Source organism: Xenopus tropicalis, chromosome 2, assembly GCF_000004195.4.
Source record: "Xenopus tropicalis strain Nigerian chromosome 2, UCB_Xtro_10.0, whole genome shotgun sequence".
NCBI lineage: Eukaryota > Metazoa > Chordata > Amphibia > Anura > Pipidae > Xenopus > Xenopus tropicalis.
Genome location: NC_030678.2, coordinates 122218687 through 122241448, shown reverse-complemented (window position 1 = coordinate 122241448; position 22762 = coordinate 122218687). Strand labels below are relative to the sequence as shown.

Below are 22762 nucleotides of genomic sequence, written 5' to 3'. Positions count from 1 at the left end.
CACTGTGGGTTATGTAGTTCCTGCATGCTGTCTGTAAGCTGTTGAGAAGTTGTTACACTTTGTAACATCAATGTTTTTGTCCCTCCTCCCCTGCCAGGATTTCAAATGTTGCAGAAAGAGAAGAACTAGTTTGCAGCTGGATTTCAGCATATAAAAATGGTATTTATTTATACTTTCTGAAGGAACAGATTAGAGTGATAGGTATATTAGGGTTTTCTTGGGACTCTTTAACAAAGTGTCGGAGAGAAAGGCACAACTGTGGCAAATGTGTTGGACCTGTTCAGATGCCCTAAAGACACTACTTTCTAAGGCATGACTGTATTACCATTTGCTATATCAAATTGCTTCCAATAAATAAATAAAAGCCCTGAACCATATAGCTTACATGTAATAATATGCACTACACTGACACATTTTGGCAAAAGGCTGGATAAAGCTGGATCAATTTGTACTTGAAGGAAAAACTGTTCAGAAAACATCTCAAGGTGTCACTATAACCTGACAACTGCCAAGGTGTGAAAAGGTCCGTAGAGAGAACATAAAGCGCATTATAAGAATGAAGCAACACATGTCAGAAAGACTTTCACTAAAAAACTCTGTATTAGCTTTTCCAACTGTTAATAAAATTTAACTAATGACAGTGTAATGGCATCTTACTTACCAAATTAGCCATAACAATGGTATCAACCATAACAGGATCATTTTTCATGCCTAAAGTAAACTGCAATCCCCTGGGTGGTTGTCCTGTAGTCACATCAAAGCAGTGGCCTTCCAGTAATAAATATTCTAGCTCATAATTTGCTGTAACAATCCCATCTATCTGAAAAGACCAAATTACTGTTAGTTAGTTAGTTACTACTGATAACTAGGCAGACAGATACACACAACCATAATACTTATACTTATAATACATTTTTGATCAGATGAGCCTTACAGCTCTGTGTGCTACAGCATTAGCACATTAGCAGTAGTGACAGAGGGACAGTTTTCCTATGTAATGCAGATACACCATATTAAATCTACCAGAGAATAAGGAACCGATGCACCAAGACCAGGGCTGAGAGTTCATACAAAAGCAGACACTAAGGGGCCCATTTACTTACTCACGAACCGGCCGAATGCGTCCGATTGCGTTTTTTTTTCGTAATGATCGGTATTTGGCGATTTTTTCGGAAAATTATCGCGACTTTTTCGTTGCCATTCCGAATGCTGCGCAAAATCTGGCGATTTTTTCGTAGCGTTAAAACTTGCGCGAAAAGTCGCGCCTTTTTCGTAGCCATTCCGAAAGTTGCGCAAAATATTGCGATTTTTTCGTAGCGTTCGGATTCATTCAAGCTTCAGTATGGTGACTTTTCTTGGGCCAGGTTGGAGCTGCAGGGTGCCATTGAGTCCTATGGGAGGCTTCCAAAATCATGCTAAGTCTGAAAGTTTCGCCCGCCGCTTACGAGCGCTCAATACAAAACTCGCGACAAGATACGAGCGAATCGTAATGGCTACGAAAAACTCACGTTTTTTCGCGAAAATCGTATTGGTAACGAAAAAGTCGCGTCAATTTCCGGAAAGTCGTAAAGGCGCCGAAAAAATCGCAAGAAATACGAAAAAGTCGCAAAATGTTCGTTTTCCAATCGGAATTTTTCCAATTTGGATTCGAATTTGTGTCTTAGTAAATCAGCCCCTAAGGGGTGATATATTAAAGTTTGAAATAAATTTTTGTTCTGCACAAAAACTACCAAGTTTTAACCACAAAAAAACTGGAAAACTCAAATATAAAACTTTGGCATCTAAAAGCTTGCAAATTAATGTAGAAGTCAATGGGAGCTGCCCAAGGCTAAATTTATGTGTTTTTTCAATTCAAGTTTTTCAAAAATATTTTTACACCCATTGAAAATGATAGGGTGAGAATTTGATTTCCATGGTTTAATTCAATTAAGTTTATTATATTCAAACATCCAAGTTTGGTAATATTAGCAGTTTATTCAAACTGAAAAATAAATTCTAAAATTCACAAATTCAAAAATGATAAATAAGTCTCCCTAGGGCAGATTTATTTGTTTTAGGGTTGTGACTTTGCCTTGTGTGTATCACAATAAAATCGCAACTCGAAAATGAATGTATGCAAGTAATCATGAAAAAAAAACAGGTAATAGGTCCACTTTGTAAAAAAAATCTTTATAGTTAAAAAAAAAAAAAAAGTCTGCTGCTTTGCCCAACTTCCTGCTTTCTGCTCCCCCCCCCCAAGCGCCGGCCCCCTCCAGGACGCCGACTCCAGGATGCAGCAAGAGGACCAGGACTGCGATCGGTGCTTCAGGACAGGTATGGGTGTTTTTATTTGCCCTTACACACACACTTACAGCACATAATTTAGCAGTTTTTATTTTTTTCATTTTGCACACATATATACACGTATATACACTCATATACACACTTACACACTGTCATACAACTTTTACACATGTACACACATATATACACAAACTCTTTTTTTTTTCTCGTTTACCACTTTGTTTTTAGTTTCTTTTCCCTAAAAACTGTTTATTTTGACAGCGTGACTATTGGATCAGATATTCTGACTGCTAATTACACTGTTGTGTTATTTTGCCGTTTCGCTGATTTGCACAATTTTTGTGGTTTTATTGCATTTTTTATCCCTGTATAAGTGTTCCTGAACTGTTTTTATCACTTATGCGCTATTTTCATTTTGGGTTCAGTACATACCACAGACTTTGGTATATCTATGCATATGGGGCATCAAAATGTTAAGTAGGCCTCTGGTGTTCCTATTTGGGGTAATTTGCCTTTGTACACAAAAAACTTTGAGAGATAAATGCAAATTGTAACATTTTTAGGCGATTTTCTGAAATGTCATACAAATCTGCAAACTTAGGAAAGCTTTACAGCTTGGTACTTTGGAGCAAAAAGAAATCTTTACCCATTATAGATTCAGGGGAATGTGTACTTTCCAAAAATATATGGCTTTCTGGGGTGAGTGTACTTTTTTGTAGCATGATCCCACATAAAGGATGTAAATGTGTTGATTTTGCAGGAGCTGAAATCATAGATCATATGGGGGTATGTTCATATTGGGGCCCCTACATGCCAAATATTTAGGTAAACTTATACACATTGGGCATCAAACTGTTCAGTGGACCCCTGGCGTTCAAATTTAGGGTGTTTTATCTTGGTACCTAACACTATGTGGGACATAAGATGCTGCAAAGTGGAAGCTTTGAGGGAATTTTTGGAAATGTTATCAAATTTGCCAACTTTAGGAAAGCTTTTAAGTTTGGTACTTTGGAGTAGAAAGACACGGGTACCCATTTTAGATTTGGGGGAATGTGTACTTTCCAAAAATATATGACTTTCTGGGGTGAGCGTACTTTTTACTAGCTTTATCCCACATATAATGATGTAAATGTGTTGATTTTGCAGGAGCTGAAATGACAGAAATGATAGATCATATGGGGGTATGTTCACATTGGGGCCCCTACATGCCACATACTTAAGTAAACCTATACATATTGGGCATCAAACTGTGGAACCCTGGCATTCAAATTCAGGGTGTTTTATTTGGTTACTTTATGACCTGTAGGAAATAAGATACAATAGACTGGAAGCTTTGAAGTGATTTTTTTAAAAAATTCACAAATTTTAATAAAAACCAATAACTTTAGGAATGTATTGCGACTTCATAGTTTGGAGTAGACAGACAGTTGTGCCTATTCTGGATTCCCAGAATCTGTTCTTTCCAAAAATGTACAATTTTCTGGGATAAACCTTCTGTTAGTGGAATTTTTGGCCTTGAAATCTAAAGTATGCAGCTTTCTGAAGCAGTGCTTTGGAAATTTAGTAGTGTACTGCTCTGAGTATTTGACCTATACAAGTGAGAAATCTCCATAAAACCATATATATTTGGTATTGGCACGTTCAGGAGACATGGGACTTTCCAAATCAGTTGTATATTCGTGCATAAAATAATTTTTGTTTCTAGTATGTGTGTTTATATTATGGAAAATTTTTTTTTTCATTTTTAGACATTTAGAAGGCTATATCTTGTTACAGAATTGGAATTACACAAAAATTCTACCATATTTTGAAAGCTTAGGTTGTCCTGAAAAAAACTATATATTGTTTTCCTGGGTAAACTAAAAGTCCCCCCGAGGAAAGGCCCCTATAAAGTGAAACAGTGCAAAATGTTAAAAAACTGTCTGGCAATACAAGTTCCGCTTTGACCAAAACGGCGGGCAGTGAAAGGGTTAAATATATCTCCTTATCTTCTTATAGTAGCCAGCACAGACCTGCCCCTTCCTATTGCTGATTCACAGTGCTAGGATAAACTACACCTAAATTATTTTTTTTCCTCCCTGAAAGAAGTACAAGTTATTTAACACAATACTTACATCTTGAAGATGAATATTATCAAGATCACATGAACTCTGAACAGCTTCCACAATCCAGCTTTCAGGAGTAATCATGTTCAGTGTGAGCAGAGCAGATTCTGGCATATCCAAGAATTTTGCAGATGGTCCCATAGAAAGGCTATTGTTTCTTAGGAATGTCACTTCCGGCTCAAGGACAAGTCTGTAAAAACTACATGCATATTGAGAATGAGATTACATAAATTAATCTAGACTGTCTTTTAAAAAAAAAAGCATTAACCCTAAATTTCTCCTTTTGTTATCCCCTTAAATGTTTTTTTTCCATTTTATAATGAATACCGCAGTATGTGTATCATTTTAGAATAAAACTAAATATTTTCTTATTTTACTCCTTTTGTTGACCAAAATAAAATATAATAAATACAGTTACACACGTAGATCATTTTTGAGATAATATTATATATAAAAAGTCCAGTAATCGTAAATTTTGCAGATAACTGTGACAGACTTACCTTTTTAAAGGCATTTCTGACAATTTGGATTTACAGTTCATGAACATGGTCAATTTCATATTTATTAATCGACCAAGTACCTAAAAGTAAGAAAGAAAACAAATAGAATTTTATAAAATATGTGTATGATATATACACAGAGGTCTAACAATTTGTTAAATATATGTGCCAAAAACAGTGAAAGTAATACAATATATGGTGTTTTTTAGAAAGCTTGCCAGAAGTTCTTCCACATAATTAGCACAGTGCTTCACAAAGATAGCAGAACTGATCCTTACAATGAGCTAAACTGGCTTTTAAATAAAGATGTGCATTAACTTATACACTACAAATAATGACTAATTAAAGTGTAGAATGCTACATACTTGCAAGAAATAGTTACACAGCTTGTGTGTGAGATGTGCGTGACTTAGCATACCATGGCGTTAAAGTTTAGGTGTACTTCGACTCCTTTTTATACACTATTAGAAACGTGCTCCACAATGCATACAGCATTTATTTTGCTTACTGAAAAAATACATATCCAAAATTCAACCAGTATATATTTATGTTTTTACAATTTTTAGTTACAGTTGGGTAGGTTTATTTTACTTAAGTTGTAGAGTATTTTCTGGTAGCAGAGAAAAGCTACATGTGCTATAAACATTTATGCCACCACTAAGCATCATAAAAAGTAACTGCTTGTTGCCATTTTGGCATGTGACAGTTACGGGCAGATTTATCAAAATGTGAGTTTAGAACTTAATTCAAAACTTTAACTCATTGATAAATACAATTCTAAAAATACAATAGGAATAAATAGAACGTTGGGTAAGTTTTTATGTATTAAGCTCTTAAATCTGCTCCATAGTGATGGAAAAACTCTGCTTTTCCCTTTACCCTCAGCCTATTCTATCTTCATAAAATTACATAATTTAACACTGTTGTTTAGTTTTTATCTCAATCCATCTGCTAAGTACTTAAGCACTCCTGTAAAGTGCTAAACATTCCGCATTAATGTTAAAACTGGGTTTAGGACCTGTGATCTGTATGATCAGGTTTAGAGACATGCCATCTGGAATTTCTAGACACTTGATTATGGAATAAGAGGTAGGGGATTCTAGGAAATGTAGTCAGCTGGCTACAGGGGTGGGAGGGGAAGTCAAATACTGTAACAAAATAAGGCTGTCCTTCTCATCAGTGCAAGTAACTGGAACAAAGTCTACAGTACTTATTTATAAGACACTAAAAATGCCATTCAGATTATTAAAAATAGTAGAAATAATACAGAAGTGCAAGATTTATTTTTAAATTTAAGGTCTGCTTCTTATTATAATGCTCCTTCAATGTATGCCATCTGGTAATGGTGTCAAGAATTAGATTTAAAACAAAAACATACAATTAGAAAATGCGACATCATCTGAGCTTCTCTTGATAGAGGGTCAACTATGGCGAACACATCAAAGAATGGCCCAGCATCTTCAGGCTCAACCTTCACCAAACTAAAATGGAAATGTTGAAAGAAGATTTTAGCATAACAATAATTCTAATTTAAGGGTTTTACCAGAATAGCCACTTTAAATGGGACATATAGCCTTTATATTAAGTTGCTACCTCCACAGCTCTAAGTTCCTGAGGGCTTGCAGCAGAGATCTCTGATATTGGTTCATGTGACCTATACCTGTACCTGCACCACTGTCCCCACCTCTCACTCAGCAAGCACCCACCAACCCACTCGATTGGTAAACCCCTCCCAATGGTGAAAGAGAGCATGGATGACTTGTGCGTAAAGTACTACATGCAGAAATAATTTTTATGCCTAGTGGCAGAAATGGCAGAAAAATATCTTTCTAAAAGAAACAGCAGCTGTAATACTTAACATTTTAGTAATTCAATTTGTGTCTGTCAGATGAAGTTTGTCTGGATGCCTATGCACCACCAACAAATCATCTAGAGAGATTCCCTAGATTCAAGCAGGTCAGCAAAATGATTGGTCTGGGGCAGAAAGGTCATGCCAACCCAGTATGAAAATCATGTTTCTCTATATGCTAAATACCAGCTCCAATCTGAAATACAAGAAGACTATGAGATTGACACTTGATGCTTTCTACTAAATGATTCCTATTTTAACATTATGTTCTGTACATAATATATTCCTGTACTCCCACACAACTAACCTAATTCACTTAACAGCCAAGTGAGTCACTTTTCTATCATATTATTTTATGATTATTTAGCTCTTTTGAACAGATTCCTGCTGCTTGAAATAGTATCAAATTGTTGGTCTTCTAAGTGTGTAATCAGTGACATATCTTCTCTCTGACCCTAGAAGAAATTCTGATATTTATTCATTTTCTGCATAAGAAGACTGCTGGTTAATGCACTTTTTTAAAAGTCTGTAAAGCTTCCAGATAATGTACTTTGAGGAACTGCATTGACAAGCCTATGTCATTAATGCTCTGGGCTTTGTCCTATAGAATGAAAAAAACGCCACTCATGTCTGCATTCATAACCAAGTAGTAAAGAACACAGTTTTTTCCAGTTTCATGACAGTGACTTACAGTGTGTAACTGTAAAACCAATTCTTAAAGACAAGGAAATATATTTCAACAAAGAAAATGTTAGCAACATAGGAACTAAAGTTGGACTGAATAAAAGTTATCAACTAAACAAAATTTAAAAAGGCAGTCTTAACATTTTGATTATACACAGCTATTCCGCATACCCTCAAACTTGTTTCTGCAATCCTCTAGGGGGTCATCCAGCCACAAGACTTCCTGGGTCTTGGATATGTGCTCTGTTCCACCTGGAGCACTGGTGGTGTAAGCAAGCATATTAAGTGCCTTGCACACAGAGGCAGTGCACTGAGACTGAACTTGAGAAAGATAATGAAGGTTGATAGAGGGCTTCTGGACAGGGAAAAGTGACACAATAGCCCTACAGTTATAAATAAGGAACTTCTGATTTCTGTGTACTAATGAAATACATATATATAATATACAAGATTGAGATGTTTTAGAGTAGGACAGAGAAGGGCACTTACATAGTAACATAGTAAGTTGGGTTGAAAAAAGACATACGTCCATCAAGTTCAACCATAATGCCTATATATAACCTGCCTAACTACTAGTTGATCCAGAGGAAGGCAAAAAACCCCATCTGAAGCCTCTCTAATTTGCCGCAGAGGGGAAACTTGCTGTGGTTTCCCAGCATGAAAGAGTCCAGCTCATTTTAAACTGTAACTTCCAGCATCCCCTAACAAGTGAATGAGGTGGGAGGATGAAGGTTGTACTTCCACTTAGGTGTGCCCCTAAACTGGGCTCTAGCCTTCCTGTTCTGCCGGGGCAATTATATTGGAAAAAAAGCATGACATACTTAAAGTATGCAAAATAACAAAAGCACCAGCACCAGTGTATAAATAAAAAACACATTTTATGCTACCAACTCTTACCTATGTTTTTGTTTTATGAGGTTAACATCTTGTCTCGACTCCCCTTTGGGCACAGATGAGAGAAGTGAATCCACCTTCATCACCAAATCACTGGCAGCACTAAAAATATACAGAAAATACTTATTTACTCACTTGTGGCATATGAGTGGCACTTAGAGCCTCAACATTGGCTCAACAAGGAATTAAGTATTAGCAGGAAAACAAGAAAAAGGCCTGGAAAAATCTAGTTACATATATATTTGGCTCTATATGAAATCTTACTAAAGCAAGCAAGAACAAATACTTAATCAATAATGTGCAGATACTTGCAGGTACTACTGTTATATTATTTTGTCTGTCAGAGAAGAGCAAGAATTCATAAACAGCAAAAAGAAAATGGATCTACAAGTGCAGAGAACACAAAATGTTTTTTTGTTTTGTTTTTTTAAATATATTTCTATAGGACAAAACTGCAAAATTCCCACAGAAGGAAGCAATTTATATCTTTTACCACTACTACAATCAACTTTAGGATTTACCACGCTGAACTTTGAAAAGGGTATACAGTGTTTTGATAGACATATAAGATGTCCACACTGTGCTTTTAATTACTCGTGACAAGTATAAAAAAATACTGAAGTGAATAATATCAGCTGTTATCATGGATCAAACGTCACTCTAGGTGAACACATGTTTATTATCTGCCTAGAAAAATTTGTACCTGCTGCTGAGGTAAAGTCATAATTTCAGCAAAATAAAATAACATATGTTTGTTCTGGTAAATTGCTTGGTGCTCTAAGGATTATAAAGAATTTCTCAGATAAAAAACAAGACAAAAACCTTGCAATTTGGACACCTTTATGGTAGCTATGGCCAATATGATTAAAATTAGCTTGGCCCTTTGGCCAACAAGTGATCCCTAACAGTTGGTAAAGCGTGTGGAAACGTTTATACTGTGTAGCTCGTAACGTTTAGGCAGATATGCCAGGATTACCGATTTGGCAATGTTGTTGTCTTCTTCACAAGGTTCTTTATCTTTTCTGCAGAGGTAGAGTATGTAATCTTCTCTAGTAAATGAAAATCTTCCTCGCTAAATTCATCTGCGTCAATGGAACTCAAAAGCTAGAGGAAGAAAATAGAAATTCCTATAAAAGGGGCTCAACATAATTTCACATAATACTGAAATATACAATGCAAACATTATGTTCAAATGAGGCTATTTTCTGTGGTGATGGTTGTTTTAAAATTTATAACATGTTTAATTTTTACTCTTTCATTTCTAATAGCATATAAAACTGAAGGAATCCTGCACTGTTAAGAAAATAACATGACTAAGCAGACATGTTATTTGACTGACGAGTGGGTGATTGGATGGATACTGTATAGGGGCTGTATGGTTGCCTTTCCACTTAAACAGCCTGAACTATGGGCCAGAAAGATCCTTTTTGCTTACTGTTCTAGCGATGCACCAGAAACATACCAACATCCATAGTACACAAATATTGGTAGGACTGTTGCCAACCATACAATTTTATATGCTATTAGAAATAAAAGAGTAAAAATTAAACGTGTAATAAATTTTAAAACAACCATCACCACAAAAAATAGCCTCATTTGAACATAATGTTTGCATTGTATATTTCAGTATTTTGAACACAATAAAAAAAATATTAAGTACATTTTCAATGCCAAGTTTATGGGCAGCTTCAATCTCTGTTAGTGCAGGGAAACTGCTAGATACCATAAACCCTTCCGAGAGCAATTCATATTAGATGAAGATCCAGCTGTACTTAGGAATCCCCATGTTCTATAACAACTCTATTTTATGGATATGTACTGTAATAAGCCGTACGTAATAAACAATAGCACGTGTGCACTGTTGCTCAAAACATGGGTACATAATTAAGCAACCTCAAACTAAAATATAGAGCATTATACAATACTCATTAATTGCACAAGAATGCTCTTGTTTGGCCTATTAAGCAGACTACATTTATTCTGTGTAAGACATAAAAGGACAAGAAAGGGAGGGGGGTGATATCACTCCAACTTGCAGCTCAGCACTAAAGTGTCACTGAAGTTTACCAGAGCACATGGCTGTGGCATGCTGGGAAATGAAGGACGTGGCTAGCCCCATGTGAAATTTCAAAATTACATATTAAAAAAATCTGCAGGATTCTGCTGGAGAATCTTTATTGACTGATGCGTTTGGAAAAAAAAATGTTTTTCCATGACAGTATTCCTTTAAGGCAAAGCAGTTCAGGAATGAGTTATTGTCAATATTCAAATTTTGTCGTAATTAGGTTTGTCTTCTGTTTGGTTTTGAACTGGGCAGCACCCTGATCTGTCCAATACCTATCTCTGATCTATTAAACCCTACTCCACTACACCATCATCTTGCCCCCTGACATAACCCACCAATCATCATCACTGCTCACTGCCTGAAGTCATTAATCTACCCCCTTGCTATTATCGCCCCAATCCCTGCTGTTACCAGCTGAATGCCCCTCAATGTCAGCAACTGCTTTTATAAACCAGCAAGGATAGCAAACTTATTTGCATTCATTTCATAACAGGAAATCCTTAACACAGTCCATTGTATTCAGTGCTAATTTAGAAGGTCAATATCTTGAATTTCTGCTTCCAGAAAGATCTACAAGTTTTCAATCCAAAAACAAAGATATCCTAATGAATTGATACCATCAATGGAAACAGAATATTTATTAAAAAGTGGCTAATAAATTATAACTCACCAGAGGGGCATATACAAAAAGACATTTATAGAAAAATACATGCACTGCAAATCATTTGCAAATCCTCAAAAGTATTTAGCAACCCATGTACCAGTAGAAAGAAAGACCACAAAGTGCAATTAAAATGTGTAATGCAATAACTGTCAAATGAAGGATATTTGACTGCAAAATTCAACCTCCCCCCACCTTATGGCTTTTATTAAATTTCTCTTATAAAAATCCTAAACAAGCGAACAGAGGTATGTAGTTCTTCTCTGGTGACCTATCTGTTTACCCTTTGAGAAATACCATATGCCCCAAAGCATCTGCTGCATTTGTTTTGATATAAGTACTACTGTTCTAAAAGTACTGAAACAACCAAAATGTTAGGCACCCCAAGTGACTTAAATCGCTTACCTTGTACCCCGGGCTGGTGCCTCTGTTAGGAGAAAACCGCACCAGCCCGGGGTACCTGTCGAGAGCGCTTCCTCCTTCCTACTCGCGCTGCAGCCAATTGTCCCGGACAAACGCATGCGCAGTAGAGTGAAAAGCCGACTTCTCTGTTAAAGTTCGGCTTTTCACTCTACTGCGCATGCGCGCGATCGATCAGGAAGGAGGAAGCGATCGCTGCTACCCCGGGCTGGTTCTGTTGTCTCTGTACAGGGGCACCAGCCCGGGGTAAAAGGTAAGCGATTAAAGTCACTTGGGGGTGCCTAACATTTTGGCACCCCCAAGTGACTTTGCCTTTCCTTCTCCTTTAGTATGCTAACATTTTGCCAGAGTGGTGCTCACTGATGTCTTTGATGATATATTGAAAGTTTTACTATCCCATCTGTCTTTCAGTGGTGTTCTATTAATCAGTTCCTTTCAGCAACTCACATACATCTTAAAGGAAAGTCATTTTGGCATTTTACTGCCAATAGATTCGCCACATTAGTGCCACCAAGAATATGCTATATTATACCTGAGTAAAGTGCCCTAGAAGCTTTCTCTGTTTGATTAAGATTGCAGCTGCCATTTTAAGTAGCTTCCTGCTGCAGCTATAGCAGTTGGTAGCTCAAATCACACATTCCTAAGGGAGGGGGGAGTGAGTTTTATGAATTCTTATGGGAGGGAGGAGCAGGGGAGGGGAGAGAAAAGAGAACTGCGCAGGAAGCTACTGCCCTAGAAATAAAGGATTTTTCTGAAAGAGGAAGTCAGATAAGCACAATGTGGCACACACTCAATCGGACACCAGTGCCGCATTTAAGGTTAAACAGCTTTATTCATAAATACATCCTGACGCGTTTCGTGTGTATACACACATAGGGGCAGATTTATCAATACACGAACGCTGGGAGTGTTCATCCGAACGCTCCGAGCGCATCTTCACCGATTTTTTCGGGCCTGCCCGACTTTTCCGAACGACCCGCACGACATTTTCGGACGCCCTCACGACTTTTTCGGATGCTTTCACGAAGGATTCGGAGAGGCTCTGCCGCTGTTTGCAGTTGTTCGGTGCGAAAGTTTCGGGACTTTCGGATCGCCAATGCGATATTGTCGTGACTGGTACGATTTTTTCGTGGGCATTTTCGTGATGTTTGCGATCTTTAGAGGTTTTCGTTTCCGGTCTGAGTTTTTCCCATTCGGGATTCGAACTCGTGTATTGATAAATCTGCCCCATAGTCATAAGTTTTTATACTTGAAATATGTTATGTTTTAACCTAAGGTAGGTTGAAATGAAAGCCTCCTTTTGGTATAGTTGAGGAAGTCAGATACCCTAAGAACATGTTTAGAAAAAAGGAGAGAAGAAAACCTGTGTTTCTTTTGATAGAAGACTAAGTGCAGTTTTTCCGTGAGTGCTTATAGCTGGTATTTACATAGACCGTCCTGATAAAGCTTACTTAGTTTTTTACATTTCCTTCTCCTTTAAAGGAAAATTGGGATTACATACCTACCACTCTTTATTATAATATCAAATGCTCCCCCAGAGCCCCCCCCCCCCCTTTCTCGTATTAAAAAGCACACTGCAGTGTTGTCACCATTGGTGGCTGCAAAACATTACATTCCTAGGCTCCCTGGAGTTTATTTCCAACCAAAAGCATACATTCTGAAAGCCAGGACCAGACTAAATTCTAGTGAATGCCAGGGAGCCTGGGCACTTGAGGTGACATGGGTAAAGCTGCTCTGCCTTCAAAGTCAGGTAGAGGGAAAAGAAGTAGCCTCTAGTTGAGTTTTTAAGTAGTCCCAAACAATGTAAACCTTTAAAGAAAAATTCATTACATAGTTGAAACTAATGAATGTGGGTCTTTGATTATCTTGTCTCTTAAATAAATTGAGCCCATCTGTATTCAAGAACCAGGCTGCTTGGTACTCTATTTTTATTGCTAAATCAGCACAATAATAAAGATATTATGTTAAATACAGCCTACTTCTAAATCAAAACAGGGAAGCACACTGGTGTAGTGGTTAGCATTACTACCTGGCACACTGGGGTATAGAGTGTATAAATGGAGTAGGGATTGTAAGCTCCATTGTGTCAGGGACACATATGAACTATGTATAATCTCTCGTATAATCTCTCGTATAATCTCAATATGTTGGTGTAACATAATGGATAATATTAATAGTGAAAGGGATCTAGGCTAGGTATGGAGTTACATGCAGAATTGTTTTCGAATGTACAAATTAATCAGTTAGTACCCATTATTTTCATGCATAAGAAATAAAATGAACTGTAGTCTGCAGTTACAGATTGTCAACAATATACATCTATGTGAAATTCTTTAACCAAATATATGTTGCTACTGAACAGCTGAATTGTGGTGTTATTGCTAGTTTGCAGATACGTAGCCTCTAGTGTGCAGTTTTATAAAAAGAAAATGTAGAAATAATTGTGGCCTACAGCTAACCCATCGATTTATATTTAACGGCTTCTTACCATTAAATTGCCCGAGTCATTCTGGACAGAAATAATTTTCTATATAGTATAATAAATAACATGAAAATGCCTTCATGTTCGTTGCAGGAATACTGGGCAAAGACAGTTAAAATAAAACAAGAATTTCAATATCGAAGTCATCACGTGAAAGTAAGGACATAAAATTTACTTGACCCATTAAACTATCTATTAAAGCCTTACATAATTATCTTCAAGGAACAGTGTGATAATTACCTGTAAGTCTTTATTTATGGGTAAATGGCATGCACATTGGTGCTAGATAGCTCATAAACTACAGCTCTCCTTAACTGTACACTTATGGATAAGTCATATTTCTTCTTATAGCACAAAAAGTGTTCAGTTCTATTTTGTTAATCAATTCAGTCTTGCGCGAAAAAAGTATTCACATTAAAATAATCACAATACAGCCAATACTTACCTAAAAAGTAATGGTTAGTTTGGCTTTATTAAAAATGAATATTGAAATGACAATTCAATTTTGAAAAAAATAGAAACAATTGTATACTTCTAATATGAGCAAAATTACTATATGTTGTAGATAATACTGACAATCATTTAGTGTAGCAGTCACATTACATTTATAGCACTATGTTACAACTGTGACATCAATCAACTGTGTTTTCCTAATCTTTTGCCTGTAATACGGCGTGGATCATTAACATAAATTGTGCGACATTAACATGAAACTTGTTTGCGTTTAGAAAGCAAGACTGAGTTTGCCTGTGTACTGAACATGAATTATTTAAACCTATCAGTTAGATATGATGTTGTCATTGCCCTTAATAACTTATGGCCACTGTAAAGGTCAAATCTGATTTTGCTTTAACAGATGAGTCTTGATCCTAGCAACCTTTGTCCTATTGACTATAAAAATGTTAAGGCAAAAACAAGCCTTGAAGCCCAGATATGTTCCATGAATAAAGATGAGCAGCCATAAACATGATCCATTGGGAGACCGAGATTGGATTGCATTGCTTCATTTACCCCTTGGAGAAATGCAAAGTTTGAACGGGCAGAAAAAAGTCAATATGTTCTCAGTTCCATTTACTGTAAAGGATTGTATGGATATACAAGATAATTACAGTGTATGGTTTTATCAAACATAATTCAATTCACACCCAAAACTCAGCTGCAGGTTGTGTCTCCCACAATGTATACAAGTAGCCCTTTGTGCCATCTTATTTTTGTTGGTATACATTATAGCTATTTATTTGACGCCATTAATGATATACATATAAAATGTAATTTAACCATAAGTAAAAATTAACCATAAATAAAATATTAACTAAAATATAATTGTATCAAATACAATACAGAATTCTATCAATTCTACAGGAAATAAACATGAAATATCAATACTTTGTTCGAAACTCATACTTAAAATACTAAAAAAATTAAAAATGTTTTATACTATAACAATTAAAATAAAGCCTAGCATTGGAGGGACTATATAAAGGTCAGTGGCATAAATATCACTGCCCTCAGACCCTACCCCCTGGGGACTGCAGGAGATACCACGGTGCAATGTTTTAGGATATGGGTGAGAGGCCTGCATAACTACAGTACAATTATGCCTATGTATAGTATAATGCTACCTGGCCCAGACTGAAGGTCTAGAATTGGAAGGACTATGTTTTCATGTACAGTGTTTGAAGCTTTAAACATACTATTACACACAGAACAGTTTGTGACCACCTTACCCGTCCATTACTGACTGTAGCCATCTGCCCAGGAAGCAGTTTAAGAACCTCTCGACAATAAAGTTCCTGAGTACGAAGCACATCTAATCCCATTGTATTATATTTTTTCTCAAATGCATCATCATCTATTTCCTTTAGGGAAGAAAAAAACAGTTAACCAAATAACATTTTAGATATAATACAATGTATTAACATTTGCAAAAAATGGACTGTTTGTAAGCAAATATAAATAATAATGTCTACCTTGCTCCCTTCTTCAGTCTTTTTATAGAATAATTTGGTGGTTTACTAACCTATATCAACCAATCAGCAGGGAGCATTCACGGGACACCTGTATAATAGCATTTATTGGCTGCTATGTGTTGCTGCAATTGGCAATCATAGCGAACTTACTACATGTGGAGAGGTTTATCTGCTATTCCATTTTGTCTTTTTTTTATGTAGTTTTCTTTTAATAGTTGCCTCTCTTTTCCAGTCTTTCTCTACCCTTGTTGCTCCATTTTCAACTCTATTGTACTTCTCTAACAATTTTTGTTTCAGTTTTGCTTCTCTTTTTGAAAATAGAAAGGAGAGAAAGACCTTATCCCAACAATCTTGATCTTCCTACTTTCCGTCTCTGCCCCTTTCATGTCTTTCAGTTATTTGACTCCTCTCTGTTTTGTTTTGTTTTCTTGTTTTGTTTTTCTGTTCCTCAGGCACCTCCTTTTAAATACTATTACTTTTTGTCTGCAAAGATCCAGTGCTCGCTTATGTTATATTGTGCTGCTCCTAGACAAAAAAAAGTCAAGACCTTATCTGCTGGGAGCATGCTGCATATTTTGGGAACCACTGTCCTAGATATTAGTTTTTAGCAACAGTATCTAATTGAAAAAAAAAAAACTTAAAATCAGCCCAGGTCAGAAAAATAAATGACTACCAGTGTCATTTTACCCCTGGAAATTTTGCCTTATGTGAGAAAAGGCTATTTAATATGGAAAAACATATATAATACAGTCTCCCAAAATATAGTTTACGTGGAGAAAATGTATATAATCGTCAATATTATAGCCAATATCTGCTTGCAATGTTGCTGATCCATGGATAAATAATGTCTTAAAAATACACATCCCGTAACAATGCAGTGACAAAATATTTTTATTGAATGCAATTCCAAAATAATATTTCATTTTTAATCTAAATGTAAATGATAGAAATGACTTTATATCACAATTTTGAGTAGCATGAATAAATCCTTCTTCACCTATATTAGCATATGCACTGGAAAGAGGTTAGAGAGCAGGAGAGATATAGAATATACAATGTTTGCCCACTTATTCATGAAGTTATCTAGTTACTCATCTCTGAAATCAGTTCCATAGCTACAGCATAAAGCTCTGTGTAATATCAAACAATTATCATTTAGAATTGTTGGTGTTTTCAATTTACAAAAACTGGCCAGTATAATCTGCATAAAACAACATGTAGATGGGCATTGAATCACTGAGTTTTGTTATAGAAATTCTGATATTAGTGGTTCAAAAGTAACTGTAAATAATTTTGAAATACCATAGTTTTGGGGAGTGGAATAAGACCAAGAATTCCTACGAAATATAACTGGTGTTGCTTTATGACCATGTTCATTCCTGGGAAAAAAATGCTTAGAACAGGTGCATAGACAAATCACAACTTGCATTAAAATAAAAGGAAAATATATAAGACTTCTATTGCATCTAATAACTTCTCCTGCATCTCTAGTTTGAGCAGATTACTAGTAGGATAAGTAATTCTTGCATTCGAATTCTGGTTGGGTGCATTGGGTAATTTTCTCAAAAAACATCTAATAAAGGTGGCCATACATGTTCATATTTTAGTCCTTTTCCTATGAATGTTCGGATATCCATCATATGTTTAAATGTAATCTAAAACTTATATTTAGACCGAAATTGTAAGATAAGGACCTAAAAATAACAAATAACTGTGGATGTTCTGAACATGAATTAATCGTACAAAAGTGACTTCCATTGTAGATACCCAATGATACACAATAAATGCACAAACTTTATTGTTATCTGACCAAAATTTCCTAACCTGTCCGATGGACTAAACGACTGATGCCATGGTATGAAAATTGTACAATTTTATCGATGCGTGTATTTACATAGACCTTTATCAGAAAGGTCTATGTAAATACAGCCATAAGCACTTAGGTGCACTTAGCACCTCCTTTAGGAATGTGGGATCTCAGCTATAACGGCTCAAGCTGCAGGTAGGAAGCCACTTAAAATGGCAGCTGCTATCTTGAGCAAACAGAGAAAGCTTCTAAAGTTGTTAACTCTGGTATAAAAATGCTTTCTACAGAATAAATATACTGTTAGAGGTGGCACTAATGTGGCAAATCTATTGGCAGTAAAATGCCAAAATGACTTTCCTTTTCCTTTAAGACATGTTTTCATGGTTCACATGGCAATATATACAGGAGTAGAATCTATTCTGTATATTCATATGTTTTTAGTAGCCTTAAGGTACAATGGTAAACATTACAGAGATCTCTTAACTAGAAAAAAATTCACATCATATATTTTATCTCTTTGCTATTTAATAAAAGATTGTATATAGAACCAACAATCAAAACTAACCCAGATATTTGCAATTAAGAAAAAAAAGAGAAAAATAAGAGTATCTAACTTACTGATACTATGAAATCCTTTATTTTCCTTCCATTAAGAAGTGCTTCTGCTGTTTCCTCCTTTGCAAGTCTTTTAAAAAACTTGAGCATATTTTGACTTTTCTGGGTAAGAAGAGATGCCCACAAAGCTCTGGATATAAGTGTGTTCTCCTCAGTCATTTTAACAGTGGGATTGTTTAAAATTCCAAGTCTTGTTATGCTTGTCTTTTGCTATTGGATAAAAACACACACATTTATTTTTTGTATTGATACAGATAAACCAAGCAAGACAGATATGTTCCTTACTATTACATACTTAAACTCATACCTACAATTGGCTAAGTAGTCAAATAGTAAAGTCTTTATATCAACAAAACAAATGCTTAAGTTTCTCAGATACTAGGAATCCACTATGTTCTATATAGTCTCTTGAAGCTTTCTAGAATTATACTTATTGGTTTTAAAACTTATTACATTTATGATCATGTTGGTTAGGGAAACTCTTTGCTGCAGAGAATCTAAGTAATAGTGTCTCACTTGTAATGTAGGGCTACATATTGTATAACTTATGATGAAGACGCATCATTAAAATAAATGCAGTTTATGCAAATTAACATGGTCTGGTGCACAAAAAATAACTTTACTAGACCAATGTACTACAACCAATGTATTTGTTATGTTTTAGTAACACTATTGATGATCCTTATCAGCACTGATATTGTATACTGCTTTTTTATAAAGGAAGCAAGAAAGAAGCCAACTGTACATTTTATATTTTAAATCCACATTTAAACCAAAACATTAAGCTATATTTAATATATCACACTATTTTTTTAACAAGTTAAGCAGACAGGAGAAAATCAGTTGACAAATGGAAATAAGATAAATACGCATATTGTGACATTTCCCTCTTTATAAGGATTATGATTGCCAGAAGTCTCATTGTAGGAATAAGCCCGTGTGGTTGTGCCCACCCTAAAAAATAACCCTGTTTCACTCCTGCAGTTACAAGTAGCAGCTCTAAGATGTCCATTTTATATAAAACACTTTTATAATTTGATGAAATTATACTTCGGCACTTAAATTGCTATTGCCTATTGCAGCCTTCACATAAGAAAAGATCCGGAGAAAAGATCTGCATTGATGAACATTTTCCTCAAGCATGATATCGATCAGCCAGCTCAGTAGCTGTAAGAACATAATTCTCCAGTGGAAGATATGAAATAAAGAGGAGATTTGTTTTCTCTCTGATTTGTATTTTTTTGTTCTAGTTATCTAAATGTCAACAATAAACTTGTAATGTAGCAATGCTCACCAGAAAAAAAAACTGCCTTCCCACATATGAAAAGGCCATTTATAAAGAGCTCCAATATTTATGGTTAAAATAGTATGCCTGCTCCTTCATCTTAGTCAGATCAGATTCAAATAAGAATCCAATTGCATATTGCTGCAGTGCTTATAGTCTAAACAACAACTTGATGGGGAAGAAAAAAAGTATTTTAATCAATTCATTTTTTTAATTTGATTGATAATGTTATATCCCCATATTGTAAATCAAACTTTGATTGCAAAATGAAAATATTCAAGCAACTAACAGTTACAAAACAGCTTATGAAAAAGTGGGAATGGGTGGACAAGTAGATAAGAATTTTTACTTACAATGAAACCTCTGAGTCTTTGCAGCATCTTATGGTTACGGTTAGTGTAAAGCAAAAGGGATGTCTGCCCAAAAACTGTTTTTGCACAGTGAAAGAAAATGTAATTCTAAAAAGACAACTATAGATGAATTTACAACATTTAAAGGTTTTATGGTAAATGTAATTGTTGTAACACTCAAACGAATAAGTGCTGGACTGATAAAAAAAAAACTTTCAAGTAGGGTAAAAAAAATATGTAAATGGGGATCCATCTACTGAGTGGCTTACAAAAATTAGAATTAAACAAGCAAGAAGTCATAGAATGCATAGCACACTGAGAAAGAGAAACGCTCCCTTCAGCAGTTAATCAACACTGACAATTTCTACAACAGCTGATGCTTGTAGGTTTCTGGCCTGTAGTTTGTTCTAAATTGAGAACACTGAATATAAGACACACGGTCTCTAACACATATAACTAGGAATGACAAGAGCATTGCTAGAGAGGTCACACCAGAGAATATTCATTATAGAGAACTAAAAAACTAAGCTGAATTTACAGCAAAACTGACAAAACAATGTAAAGTAAATTCCTTTATTGCTCAGATGGTCTTTGCATGCACGTCATTATATATATATATATATATAAAATCAATCTTGATTATGCAAAAAAATATTGAGAGGGGTCCAGAATGCACCCTCCCCAGCCACAGCTGGCTTCCTGCCCACCACTTCCGTACTTGCAGCAGGCAGCAAACTTTAGGGGACTAACATGGGGGGCTACAATACAACAGACCCCACAGTCTTGGTCCCCTTGTACCCCAATAGCCAACTTTTATCTGTTACGTCTGATAAAATAAACTCATATATAAGGCATGACTATTAGACTAAGGCAGTCTTGTATTAAACATTGCTAAAGGGCTAATCTGCCCTTCGTATAGATTCAATCATTGTGCAATGTTCATATTACCAACAAATTACACGGAATACTGCAATATTCTGCACTACTTTCAAAGTTAACTCTCTCCTGATAGCTCCATATTTAAGTTCCTAGGACATATGTAGAAATGGTACGGACGACATGCATGTGACGTGGTGCATTATTTCCTAGTGCAGCGTTTTTCAACCACTGTTCCGCGGCACACTAGTGTGCCGCGAGATGTTGCCTGGTGTGCCGTAGGCAGGGCACCAATGTACTAGGGGGGCACTGCTCTTGGCACCAATGTACTAGGGGGGCACTGCTGCTGGGCACCAATGTACTAGGGGGGCACTGCTCTTGGCACCAATGTACTAGGGGGGCACTGCTGCTGGGCACCAATGTACTAGGGGGGCACTGCTCTTGGCACCAATGTACTAGGGGGGCACTGCTGCTGGGCACCAATGTACTAGGGGGGCACTGCTCTTGGCACCAATGTACTAGGGGGGCACTGCTGCTGGGCACCAATGTACTAGGGGGGCACTGCTGCTGGGCACAGAGTTAAATTTTTTAACATTTTCTAATGGTGGTGTGCCTCGTGATTTTTTTCATGAAACAAGTGTGCCTTTGCCCAAAAAAGGTTGAAAAACACTGTCCTAGTGTACTCAAAACAACGTGGTTGTGTGAATATCAGAGGAGAACCACCAAAGGGGGACCTTCCTGCTTTGTACATTGTCATACAAACTTGAGTAAAAAATCTCTTCCTTTCTGCACTACCTCATATTCTCTCATAGTGGTTACAAGAGCAGAACTTTTTTCCTGACCCTGTCAGCAATTCGGCTTCTGAACAGTGTAATAAGATATGGGTTATGAGTGTGGAGGAAAATCATATAATTCATTTGGCAGCTGTAACATGATGGAAAAAAATAATCAGGTTGGTGTCAGAAATGAGATCTACAACTGTAGCAAAGAAGGTTTCCTCAGCATGGCAGAAAACAATGCTGTTAAATGCACTAATACTTTTCTTAGCTGGAACTGCAAATATATTCAATAAGGGAAGCAGAGAATGTGTGGCACATGCAAACCTTTTATCAAACACAATATAGAATTCCTCTTGGTTTGTGAGCCCCATTAGCACTGCTCTGACAACTGCTGTTTCTGTTACTAGTAATCAGTTCAAGCACACATGTAAGATGCTGGCAATCACTAGCATCACTTCAGCATTCACTTATTAGTTATAACCTTCAGGTGCTTTGATAAAAATCTGCCAACATTTACAGTTTTAATGGTGATATGCATCTAAAACATGAGAAAAACAAAATAAAAAAATAGCCACATGTACCCCCCCATAAGTAATAAAATGTATTAACTTTGCTCAGATGTAGTAACCCCTAGCAACTAATCCATGTTTGCTTTTAAATAGGTGGTCTCTAAATGCTACCTGGTGAATGGTTGCTATGGGTAATAGCACCTGGGCAAACTTAGTGTTCTTTTTTACAAAACTGTATCAAAGGTACAGTGGGTTTTTTTCCCACACCTATAATCACTGGCACCCCCTCATCCAAAACCACCAGATGTGCTGACAACCCAAAAAGATACAAATTAAAAAATAGAAACTTCAATTGTTTTATATACCCCTCCCCACAGGAAACAACATGCTTGCAGTTAACTTGTTTCTGTATACAGCTAAATCATAGTCATCATATCATAGTTATCATAATCATATCATAGTGGTACAAATGGCAATTTATGTCTGTCTGGGACATGAGAATTGCTTTGCACTTTCTCTTTCCCAATAAATTAGAAAAAAGCAGGTATGTTATGAAAAGCTGATGGATTGTATATATTGATCATATGTATTATGCCGATACAAGTTACATTTACTTATTTGTGTAAAC

General features: G+C 36.1%; 2 protein-coding genes across 2 annotated transcripts in view; one reads left to right on the top strand and one right to left on the bottom strand.

Annotated features, from left to right (window-relative positions):
* dnajc3 (DnaJ heat shock protein family (Hsp40) member C3) overlaps positions 1-19560 on the top strand; it is a 96753-nt gene extending 77193 nt beyond the window's left edge. The window contains 1 exon segment of the mRNA NM_001011485.1: positions 19418-19560. Coding sequence (NP_001011485.1) covers positions 19418-19428 — 11 coding nt within the window. The 3' untranslated portion in view covers positions 19429-19560.
* The window catches only part of uggt2 (UDP-glucose glycoprotein glucosyltransferase 2), a 121416-nt gene that overhangs the window by 35979 nt on the left and 62675 nt on the right, over positions 1-22762 (bottom strand). The window contains exons 22-29 of the mRNA XM_002942836.5: positions 18339-18545; positions 15671-15802; positions 9292-9419; positions 8319-8417; positions 6267-6369; positions 4889-4968; positions 4398-4587; positions 662-820 (exon numbers count right to left, since the gene is read on the bottom strand). Of these exons, the coding sequence (XP_002942882.2) occupies positions 662-820; positions 4398-4587; positions 4889-4968; positions 6267-6369; positions 8319-8417; positions 9292-9419; positions 15671-15802; positions 18339-18545 (1098 nt within the window). The remainder of the gene's footprint in view (positions 1-661; positions 821-4397; positions 4588-4888; positions 4969-6266; positions 6370-8318; positions 8418-9291; positions 9420-15670; positions 15803-18338; positions 18546-22762) is intronic.